Source organism: Vitis vinifera, chromosome 16 (assembly GCF_030704535.1).
Source record: "Vitis vinifera cultivar Pinot Noir 40024 chromosome 16, ASM3070453v1".
Classification (NCBI taxonomy): domain Eukaryota; kingdom Viridiplantae; phylum Streptophyta; class Magnoliopsida; order Vitales; family Vitaceae; genus Vitis; species Vitis vinifera.
In genome coordinates, this window is record NC_081820.1 from 239,041 (window position 1) to 250,685 (window position 11,645).

Here is an 11,645-nt window from a genome sequence, read left to right on the forward strand (position 1 = left end):
ATTGCCATCAACACATCTCCAATTCAATACCCTTGATTCACTCTTCTAATATTTTGAAGCTTTTTTGCTAGATCTAATAAAATGAGGATGACTTTGCTAGCGCAAGAAAATTTTGTTGGGAAAAAAATTGCTATATTTGTTGGAAATCAGCTAGTTGGTTTCATCTCCACGAGTTCTTTATTTTCAAATATTTATTGATTTTGTTAGTGTTGTCTTGTTGCATTTGTCTGATGTGGGGCAATGATTTAAGTATTTGTTTTGGACTATTATTGACTGGAGTTTGAGTGAACTTTTCCCATTTAAGTTGTATACAAAGAAGTAGAGCAAGTAGAGATTATAACTTTTTTTTGCATTTTGCTTTCTCTCCTCTCCCACTCTAACACCTTTTTTGCATTCATTGGATGGAGTAGGGAGGGAGGTTTCGATTGAAAACATCTTGGTAACCCAAATTGAATTGGGACTTCATAGTGGAACAAAGAGAAGGAAAGAAGAGTAAAAAATGGATACCAAAGAAAGGGACAAAGATCTCAAGCTCTTGATCCTATTAACATGCACCACTAAAAATGGCACATCGTCTCTAAATCACCTTTATCCTCTCCATCCTCCTTTTTATCCCATCATCACTCTAGTTATGTGTTTTTTTTTTATTTCCTTTCATTTCTAATTTTTCCAAATTCACTACCACTGTTCTAATATTTGTTTTGATTAATCATTTTCAAAAGCTTTTCTAAATTCAGAAATTTGTATTGATTCACAAATTTTCTATAGTTTTTTGTATTTATTTGTATTAGCACAATGCATTTATGATTAAATATTTTTTAAAAAATGATTAAGGAGTCTACGGTAGGTAAATAGACGCTTTTATAAAGTAAAGATTTGCTTAAAAAAAGTGATGCAAATAATTTTAAAAATAGATGTATATATTTTTAAATTTCGATCTAAGTGTATATCTAAAAATTATTTATACATTTATAATATCAAATTAATTAAAAAAACACTCAATTTTACAAAAATAGATTTATCTTAAAAAGATAAATATATCTCAACCTTTATTGAATTTTGATTCCCATATATCTTATGGTATTTTAATTAATCTTGATTTTCTTTCTTATTACAATTTGACTATAAAATCGAATTTGTCTCTTCTAATAATCATATATATTCCAAAGGTATCACGTGCATATCCATATCCATATCTTTTACAGTTTTGTATTTAATTTAATTTAATTATTTTATTAATTAATTTGAATTGTTTTGATGGAAGGTGTAATTCAAATCATTAAAAATATGTATATATACGATAAATTTTAAATCGTTTAGTAAAATTTGTATACGTGATTATCGCCATCAAAGAGTACATACATAGTAAATATCGAAGCAGATGGAGATTCGAGAAAAACATTTTTGACAGCGGCACATGTTTCGAGGGATTCGCTTGTTGACAAATATGGATGGCAAAAGAAAAGTAAGGAGGCACGTGGAAAGCATGCTGCCTATGCAACAAACACTGCCGTTGTCAGTGAACCAGGTGGGCTTACCTAACGCCGGACGGCCCCACTCTGATTCGCACGTGAACCCCACACCCTATCCCCACCAACCTCCCTACCATTATTGTTATGCCATACAAAGCCCAAAAGGGTATATAGCTTCTTTCATGGATGTCAATTCATCCAAATGGTAACTTATATGACAATTTTACCCCTTGTAATTCTTAAAATTACACACCATTTTTCTATAATAAATATTAATAAAATAAGAATTTTACCAATAAAGCTTTCTAAAGGGTTTTGGGGTTGATGGCATTGACAATGTTTCCGATCAAAAAGTAATATTTGTAGGCTTGACACGGAAGTGCTTTAAAATTTTTGGAAATGTTTTTGATTTTATTTTAATCAATACATTTTTTTATTTTTTATTTTTGGAAATTAGTGTAAGAAAAGAGTCAAGAACTTAATGAGGAAAAATTATTTAATAAATAAATTAATATAAGAAAAGTTGGAACCAAACTCTCAACTTTCTCTCTCTGAAACGAATCACTTTCTCACCGCAAGTTTGTTGTGAATATAGGAAAGAAGAAAAGCGAGAGAGAAAAGAGTGTCTCTTAATATTTTCTACTAGCAACTTGAGATTGGTGGGTGTGGGGCAAAGGCAGAGAGACGAAGACGGATTACTTAGTGAGCAGCGCCTTTGAGGCCAACAAGGTGAAGCTCCGATCCATCAGAGCCCATGTTATGGTCCGTACACCTTATTCACTTCACCACTCCACTCAACTCCCCCTTATCTGATAAAAAAATCTGTGAATTTTGATGATTTCCTTGTCAGAAATGGTGGGGTTTTGGTGAATGGAGAAAAGGGGTAGTGGAAAAAATTGCCTATAAATTTAGGAGACCTGTTTGGATTTTCCGAACCTCAGCTAACTTTGGGGACCTTCACCTAACATTTTTCGTTTTTGCTAAGTGAGGGCGATTATAAATCTTTGTTTTTTATTTTTTGAATTTTTTTTTGAGGTTTCTGTGCTTTTTTAGTTATTGGGTTATCAAAACTTAGTCAATCCATTGAAAATTGAATTGAATTTGATCACCATTCTCTTTCACTTATACTATTCATTTCTGGGTTTTGACGAGAGTTGAACTCATATGTGGTATTAATCTTCCTTGTTTTAATTAAATTTTCCTGTAACTTTTAATTTATTGTCATCTGCATTGTCATATCTGCGTTGTCTCATCTGTGGGAGTCTGTAATCTTTTTTGTTTGTTTTTGTTATTGCGATCAGTGGGATAAGTTTGCATAATTCATTATCAAACATATTGAAGAATGTGATCTTTCTGTGGTTGTGCTGCTTATGAATTAAGCTAGCAGTAATCTTTTTGGGTTTAAGGTTTCTTATGGTAAGTGTTTCTTTGTTTTTATTTTTATTTTTGATACTTCATTTAGAGTAATTTTATGTTCCTGCTATCAGTGCCTTTCGATCTATTTTTGATATCAGGATTTCCTGTAGTTTGACATAAAGAACTTTGAGACAATTCATCGAAGTATTATTGTATATCTAATTTTTGCGATAGGGTTACTATTCTTGTTTTAGGATCTACTAATTTCACAATTCAGCAGTGTTGCGCTGCATTTAATTTAAGTTAATGATTGCTTTTAGGGTTTAAGGGTTCTTATAGTAAGTGTTTCTGTGTTTTCTGGATTCTCACACAAGGGTAACATCGTAGTTGATGATATCGATGAGTTAAAATCAAGTTTAAGATCCTTCAAGTTCACTCTGGAATTGAAGAAACACTCAAATGATTTTCAGCAAATAGATGACCGAATGGAAAGATTGGACACAACACAAGGCAACAAAATTTGTTGTGAAGTATAGATTGTTTTCTTCATTTCTATGCTTTTTACAGAGAAATTACTTTTCAATTCTCGTACAATCACTGCAAAATAAATCCACAGATGAAACAAAAGATTTATGTGTCTGTTGGGCTATAGACTCTTTAGGAAGGCCTCTCTGCCCCTTGGGTGTAGTAGTCTATCAAGGCAAGAATGCAAGACACCTTATGACATCATTCTTTTGGTTCACTTTTTTGTGCGTTTGGGTCCAAAATTTGGCCATTTGACAACACACAGGGATCTGCTGTTCTTGTCTATGTAGCTGCAGGGATTGTAATTGCTTCTGTCTGCTGAAGAGCAATTCTAGGTTTATTTGTTCAAAATCTTCTTGTTGCATTGTTATCCATCTCATCCTCATTTCTTACATGTTTCTTTTGGAATTTTTTTTTTTAAATGTGTAAATAAGAATATTATTAATAGTGCCTAAACAAAAAAGTGTGTGCCAAAGTACACAGGATATACAAAGGGCGCACCAAAATACAATTATGGTATCATTCGATATTCCCCATGGAGTAACCTTTATTCCATTCTTCAGCATGTGCATTCTAAACTTGTATATCATTATTTGTTTGCCTTTTTTTTTTCTTTGGAAAATTTTTATACATAGTATATATTCTCATTAATGTATCCTAGTTTTATCACTGTTTTTGATACAAAATCCTTATCTTTCCTTTCCATGTACTGTACAATTTGCTTGGAATTTCCATTTCAGCTTGTGAGTATCCATTTCATTTGACTAAAATGTTTACCTTTACTTGAACCGCAACTTTTTGTATGGCTATTATGGTGAATATCTTGATAAAGATAAACTCTTTTTAGTACAACTTCTCGTATTTCTTACCTTTTCTTATATTACCTCTGACATGGACAGTCAAAACAAAAGATGCATTGTGGTCTTAGAAGATCGAATAGAAATAGGCCAAAAGGTTCAGACAGAGGAAAAGGTTTCTTGTCAAGGAAGTCTCTAGAACAAAATCTGAAAGCATCTACAGAGGTCATATTCTTTCTTTGCAGTAATTGATTGTTACTATAATGGTTTTCTTCCATTTTGGCCTGAGTAGTTTCTCTGACTTTCTTTTGTTGGATGGCCGCTTTTATTCAGGATTGTGAAGAAGCTTTTGTCATCTGGTTGAGGTAAGATGGTTTTCCTTTTTGGAATTGCCTTTTTTTTGGGGGTCTAGAAATAGTGATTTTCATTCTGTTTGTTCTTGAGACAATTGTTAGAATAGTGATGGCAGTTTGTTCTTTGGTGTCTCCTTGTCTTTTAACATTTTTTTTTCCACATTTCTCAACCATTTTGTATCATTGGTTAGATTTCATCTATCAACAGGAAAAAAAAAGAAAGACATGCATGACTATATTTTTGGGACTTGCTGTTGATGCCATGCCACCTGGTTTTGCTCTGGTTTTACTGTAATTGAAATTCTCTCTCCCTCTCTCTCTCTCTCTCACACACACACACAGATGTAATTTCCATCAAATGAAACTAAAAGAAGCGAGACACAAACTAAATGCCCCCTTCCCAAATGCCATTTTCCTGAAGGTGGGTGAGAATGTCCTCTAAACTCCTCAAGCATCAGTCCTTTTTTTTTTGGGGAAAAACCAGCCTCTTTGTTATGGGATTGTGACACACCCACTTAGAATGCTCTCCACTCAAAGAATTAATTTTAAACTTTAACCTTTCTCATGAGATGAATGGTCCTTCATAAGCTTAAGGTGGTAGAAGAATCCCAGTTGACTTTTATTTATTTATTTCCATGAGTTCCCTCCCAATATAAAGTTTATATTTATTATGAAATGGCTCCTTAAAGATCCTTATGAAGGGGGAGAGTCTTTGCCTTAATTGCATCCAATAGCCCTTAGCTTCCAAAATGCCAACTGTGGTTTTTAAAGATATTCTCAATTCCAAATTACCGATGTTCCCTATAGATTTCATCCACTCTATCATTCTCTTTCGTTTCAGAAATAGAGAAAACACTGGCTTTGTGGCCCAGTGGTACTAGCTTCCTCTTTAGTAGGGGATCCAGTGTTGAGTCTTCAATTCTTGTTAGGAGCTTAATTAGGTGGGTGGCTGTCTAAACCATGGGCTTAGGCTTAGGCTTAGTTTTAGCTTGACAGAAAAAATGGAGAACTATGCGGAAAATTTTCATTTAGAGTGGAAGGATACAACTCCTGAAATTCCTGATGCTGAAATGTGTTTATGCCCTGATTTGTGCATGCTCAACAGCATTGAATAAGGTCTTTTCTCGTTTTCTGAAGTACATCACTATGATCATTTGTGTCACAGTTTTTAATCTGGTATATTTTGTAGTTAAGGAATGACTGTAATTTACTTCTTCCATTTATTTTCAGGTGTCCTATGGTTATATTCTCACATAGACACCTTACACTGCCATTTCTATGTCCTGATAACTCCAACTACCTGAGATCTGGAGCTCAGGTTAAAATGGATGATTTTACAGTGGTTTCCCCACCTGTTGATTCATTCAGGGCTCATCAACACAAAGAGAGGACAGGTTCTTTTCCGGATGCTATTTGTTCTGTCAAATTTTTAACAGGCAGAAGCTTCTGTCAGTCTGATGTGCATCATCAATCTCAAAGCGAGTCCTTGACTAACAAAGCAACTAGGTTAGATGAATTTTCTAACTGTGATGCCACTGGTATGATCTCAGGTGACTTTGATGCTGTTAATCCATCTGAGACATCAATTGATAGTTCCAAAGCACAGAAGAATGCAAAGAAAAATGCAAGAAGAAAGGCGAGAAAGAAGGCAAAACGAAAGAATAAACTTTCATCAGACACTGGCTCTACTGAACTAGAAGTTTTATCTGAGGAATGTGCCCTTGGAAGTTCAACCTTTGAAACCTCTATTAACAACGATATGGATCATGGGGATGGACCAGTTTCATATGAAAGTACCCTAGTTAATTCATTGCCAGATTGTCTGGTTAGTGTAAATGATTCTGAAGGAGACAGTAATGGCATAACCAACTGTTCAGAAACATCAGAGACATGCACCTCATGCACTGATGACATGGATGTATCAGAAGATACAATTACTTCTGTAGTTCATAATTTTACTGGTGAACATCCTGCGTTTAATTCTGAAGATGGGAGCCAAGCCAAAGACATGGGATTTTCCATTTCAAAAGGATTAGAGGATAAACATGGTGAAAGAATCCACTGTTGTGATGATATGTCTTCCAAAGGTTTCTCTGATATGCCTGACTCTCTTGTATTGGGTTCTGTTTCTGTTGGTTGTAGCAGTGAGGACAGTCCTAATGCTGGTTATGACGACAGTACCGATGCTGGTTATAATGTAAGTCCATCTAATGAACAGGGTAGTGGAATTAGTGATTCAGAAGCACATCAAAGTACCAGAAATGAATGCTTTTCTCGTCAGAGTCCATCAAATGGTGTTGTGGATTCTTGTAATAATGCTGATAGAATGAAGCTTCATAGTGCAGGCTGTAGCAGCAGTGACATCCAATTGGATGCACGTGGGAAGAGGGATAAGCAAGCTAAAATGGTTGTTGAAAATGCACATGGCTGTGTTGGGAAGGAAAATGTGGGTTGCTTTCAGCTTGATAAGACTTTGAAAGAGGCTCCTTTACTTAAAAGAAATTGTAACAATGCAAATATAGCATCAAAATCTGAAGATAAGAATCGATCAAGAGTTAAGGTCCATAGAAAGTCAAAAAAAAACTCTAGTCCAGGGTCAAAGCAAGAGTACAACTGTCATTCCAGGAAGAGATCTCTTGCTATGAAGGCCAGCTCTAATGCACCTGCAAGGATTAATATTCAGGAGAATGAAATGTCGGTCTTTCCAGTGCTGTGGAATGGTCAAAAGGGATCAGGCAGTATTTCACAATCTTATTCTCAGAATGATTGTCCAGAACCTGAATTACAAACCCATGGAGTTGAAAGCATTACCTCTGAGCTAGTTCACAGTTTGCAAGATTGTACTGGCAACCTGGAACCACCTGAAAGATGTAGCACCATTTCTAATATGAAAGATCATATTACAGAGGGCCAGAATAACTCATTATTAGAATCCCTCGACTCTTTGAACATGTCCAGTCTGCATGAGGGGCAGTCTGCAGTTCACCTTCATCCTCTCTTAGGTGAGGAAGTTGCTGAAGTAGACAAAGAAGTTTCTCTTTCAGAAAACAGCAAGCAAGAGCATAGTTCTGCATCGGTTATGAAGAAATGGAAACCTGTTGCGAAGAAAAATTCTGGTTTTGCAAGCTTGGGTAGATCAGACATATCATTACTGGCACATGCTGATGAACCAGCTGCTGAAGGTTGGACTCCAAAGAACTCTGTAGAAGAGAAACCATCTTCTAATTCTCACAAGCCTATTTCTTCAAATGATTCTGAAATAATGTGTGTGGATCATAGTTTTGGAAATGCGAATTGTTCTTCTCCTGAAGATAAAAGCCCAATTCAGAACACATGCACACCTAAACAGCTCAATAACAAGCATCCTGCTGTTAACTGCTTTACTCACTCTTGTAAAGAAAAACATATTTATGCTTTTGGAGCTGATTCAAGCAAGATATCAGGTGCATTACATGATGCCTATAGGGTACAACAGCTGTCTGAATCTGTTCAACTGGCCACTGGTTGTCCAATCGCTGACTTTGAAAGACTTCTTCATGCTGCTTCTCCTATTATTTGTCGATCAAACAGTGTTAAAATTTGTCAAACTTGCGTGCGAGATGAGGTTGGTAGGCCTCTTTGCCGACATGAGGCACCCAATATCACATTGAGAAGCCTGTGGAAGTGGTATGAGAAACATGGGAGCTATGGATTAGAAGTAAGATTAGAAGATTGTGAATACTCGAAGAGATTGGGTTTTTATCACTCTGCATTTCGAGCCTACTTTGTCCCTTCTCTCTCTGCAGTTCAGCTGTTCAAAAAGCCTAGGAGTCATCATATGGATAATGGGCCTGTGGTTTCAAGGGCATGTGAAATGAGTAAAACATCACAAAGCTCATTTAACATTGGCCAACTTCCAATTTTTTCAATACTTTTCCCTCGGCCTTGTACTGAGGAGACAAGCTTTAGCCCACTTGAAAATCAAATGCACAGTTCGCGAGTATCATCCATGTCTCAATCTATCGATACTACAATAACTGATGATTCAGAGCTACTTTTTGAATATTTTGAATCTGATCAACCTCAACTCAGAAAGCCATTGTTTGAGAAGTGGGTGTTTTTTCTTTCTTTCTTTCTTTCTTTCTTTTTTCCTTTACTTTTTGGTTGTTGATTTTTTTTTCCTTCTTTTGGTTTTTGTGTAATTCCCTTGGGTGACAGTTTGACCTAACTAGATTGCATCTTTCCTGTGAACTTACCTAGATATGGTTGTCCCAGAGAATGAGCATGTTAAAAATTAAGTTGTTATTCATGACACCCAGTTAGCAGAATTTCTTGGAATTCATGGTCTTCGATGATGATCCTGAGGAACTGCAGTTAGCTAATTGAAATTTTTTCCTCTTTGGTCTTTGTCATGGATTGATCTTGATCTTGATTTTGTTGTTTCCAGGATAAAAGAGCTGGTTAGTGGTGATGGACCTTCATGGAACAAAGTATATGGGGATCCAACAAAACTAGACTCCATGAATCTAGATGAACTTCATCATAGCTCCTGGTTAGTAATGGAAATGCTCCAGATCTTCCACATAAAAATTCATGTTTCGCTTAATGAAACAAAATAAAATTCTTGATGTCTAAGCTCACAATTCACAGTGACACAAAGAAAAATTCTAAATAAGAACTTTGGAAATCAATTGACTTTCAGGTATTCAGTGGCATGGTATCCTATTTATAGGATACCAGATGGTGAATTTCGTGCAGCATTCCTGACCTACCATTCATTTGGCCATCTGGTTCATAGAAGCTCTACATTTGATTCCCATAGAAAGGATGCCTGTATAGTTTCTCCAGTTGTGGGTCTTCAGAGTTACAATGCTCAGGTAGTTAACTGCTACTGTTTTACATTTTGGGCTTGATTTTAACTCTATTAAATTGATTCTACAATCGGTTCCTAAGATGGCTGGTGAGTGCAATATATCCTTCCCATGCTGAGCTTTCCAATTGCATTTTTCCGTATTTGTTGTGCTCATGACATATTTGTTAACTATTTCAGGATCTTTGTAGGATAACTGGACTTGAGTCCAGAATTTTACTTTGACATAACATTAAAAAAGGACAAAAAGTTTGGGGATTTACAAGATTTTCAAATATACTATTTTTACTTATTAAACATACATTTTTCCCCTATAAATCACATACTTGTAGTATTCTTATTATTGTAATAATATTTTTTACTTCAGGCGATGCATTATTGCATGTAGCAACCATCTCTAGAATTTCATTCCAAATTTCCATATAAACTAATTTCCTTAATTTTCTCCATACAATTTTCGACACATGTACTTTGTTGGATTTTTCGTATTCTGATGCAGTCATATTCATGCATTGTTCTGACAGTAAAATTCTTCCTCGTATATTTGCATATTTAAAATGCTATTCTGGAATTTTTTTTTTTTTTTTTGCACTCGGAAATTACCATAACTTCTCAGAGCTTCAAATGGAAATGCATGCATCTTCTGTTTCTGAAATACCATCTTAGCCTTCCTTTTTGATGTCCAACTTTGTGGTGCTAACTGTGCTCATGCACACACACACCATGTTTTCTTATATACCAAAAAGTTTCAAGTAACAGTGTGACTACATCCGCTATATTGAAGTTTTTTCCATTTTGGCATTTCTTCATTTATCAATCTTCCTCGTGGTGATACCGTATATAATTAATACAGTTACTGCTTCAGCCCCTGAGATAATTACAAGCTTTCCCAAAATACTAACCCTGTTGAACCCATTGTCTGTTGTATGGGACATGGACAGCATGAACGATGGTTCCATCTGAAACAGTCCATACTGAGCCAGACAGAAGAAACTTCAAACTTAAAGCCTTCTGAAATCCTGAGAAAGCGGTTGAAGACACTAGAGCAGACAGCATCTCTTATGGCAAGAGCTGAAGTTAGCAAGGGAAATCTGAAATCTGTCAACAGACATCCTGATTATGAGTTTTTCCTCTCTAGGCAACGTTGGTGAATTCCAGATCCACAACTTGTTGAGTAGTTCCTTTTTCCTTCTATCTCCCCCCATTTTTCCCCCAACCCTTCAGGCACATTCTGATAGAATCTCAGTTTGAGTAGGAACTAAGTTCAACTTTTCAATCTGTACATAGTTTGTGGATGCCCTTCTATCCCTCTTAAAAGTAGACTATATCATATGGAAGGGCTAGGGCTACTTACATTGATTCAGCAGTATTTGGATGTTAGAATTAAATGTTTTAAATCCAGTTTTTAAAGCTTCTGGGCCCTTGTTGTTAATGACTAGAAGTCAGTTCCCTTCATCAACTTGTTCAATGAATTGACGTGCTGCTAGTAGGGTACATGTACTGTACATAGCTTTTAGAAACCTTCTTCTTGTGCTCAGTTCTTGCTCTTGCACATTCTTGTATGTCATCTGCCTTGGGTCACCAACACTCTACCACTGAACCAATTGAAAACTGCACACAAGAATCATGGTCTTATTAGAGGTTTGTTTCGGTTGCAGTCCTACCCTCTTAGGGCAGCTGATTGGACAAACCAAACTCTTCCTTCAAAACTCAAAAACCTTTGCAATGGATGTTGCCCTTCCTTCCTCACTAACATCCATAATATGCTGATCTCCCTTCTGATTCCCCTTGAGTGATCAACCCCAGAAAACATCCACCCCATCCTTTTTTCCGGAGTAGAACATTACATTGTTCTCCTGCTGAGAGGTAAGAGGAAAAGGGCTTTCTCTTCCTCCTATTCTCCATTAGATTATCACGGTTTCTTCAGTCTATGCAGTTGCCATTTAGGTAAAGTTTCTTGGCCATATGAAGCTTTCCCACTGTTCTCATGCCAAATCCTCGTACACACCATTACAGTACAGTTTGATTGATTATTAGTATGTTTAATGTTTTGTTTGTTAGGGAAGCAAATGAGCTTTAGCTGATTAGATTGCTCGATCCCTTTTCCATTAAATTGTTGGGGAAGTAATTGTCTTATGATAAACTAAAATCAGGCCAAGGAACCCTAGATGCAAATTGTATAATTTCAGAGCTTCGATCAATGTATGTGGCAGTGTGTGAGAAATAGTTTAAGTTTCTAATTAAAGACCATTTTATCTCAATTTGCTTGCATGATTTGGCTTATAAATTCTTT

The 11,645-nt window shown here is 35.8% G+C and overlaps 1 protein-coding gene across 9 annotated transcripts; it reads left to right on the forward strand.

Moving 5' to 3' along the window:
• The first annotated feature begins 1,905 nt into the window (after nucleotides 1–1,905).
• On the forward strand, nucleotides 1,906–10,762 carry LOC100266678 (uncharacterized). 9 transcript variants are annotated; one of them, XM_059733713.1, is made up of 9 exons: nucleotides 2,003–2,201; nucleotides 2,774–2,888; nucleotides 4,253–4,375; nucleotides 4,484–4,515; nucleotides 5,734–5,897; nucleotides 6,054–8,592; nucleotides 8,930–9,034; nucleotides 9,185–9,359; nucleotides 10,294–10,762. In XM_059733713.1, exons 2-9 carry the CDS (start codon nucleotides 2,886–2,888, stop codon nucleotides 10,501–10,503), a joined length of 3,351 nt encoding a protein of 1,116 aa, XP_059589696.1. In that variant the 5' UTR covers nucleotides 2,003–2,201; nucleotides 2,774–2,885; the 3' UTR covers nucleotides 10,504–10,762. The 9 variants fall into 9 exon arrangements, with proteins under 9 accessions (XP_059589695.1, XP_059589696.1, XP_059589693.1 ...); XM_059733712.1 differs by lacking the exon at nucleotides 2,774–2,888 and having other exon boundaries at nucleotides 1,906–2,201; XM_059733710.1 differs by lacking the exon at nucleotides 2,774–2,888 and adding an exon at nucleotides 4,695–4,794 and having other exon boundaries at nucleotides 2,004–2,234; nucleotides 5,734–8,592.
• Nucleotides 10,763–11,645: the final 883 nt, after the last annotated feature.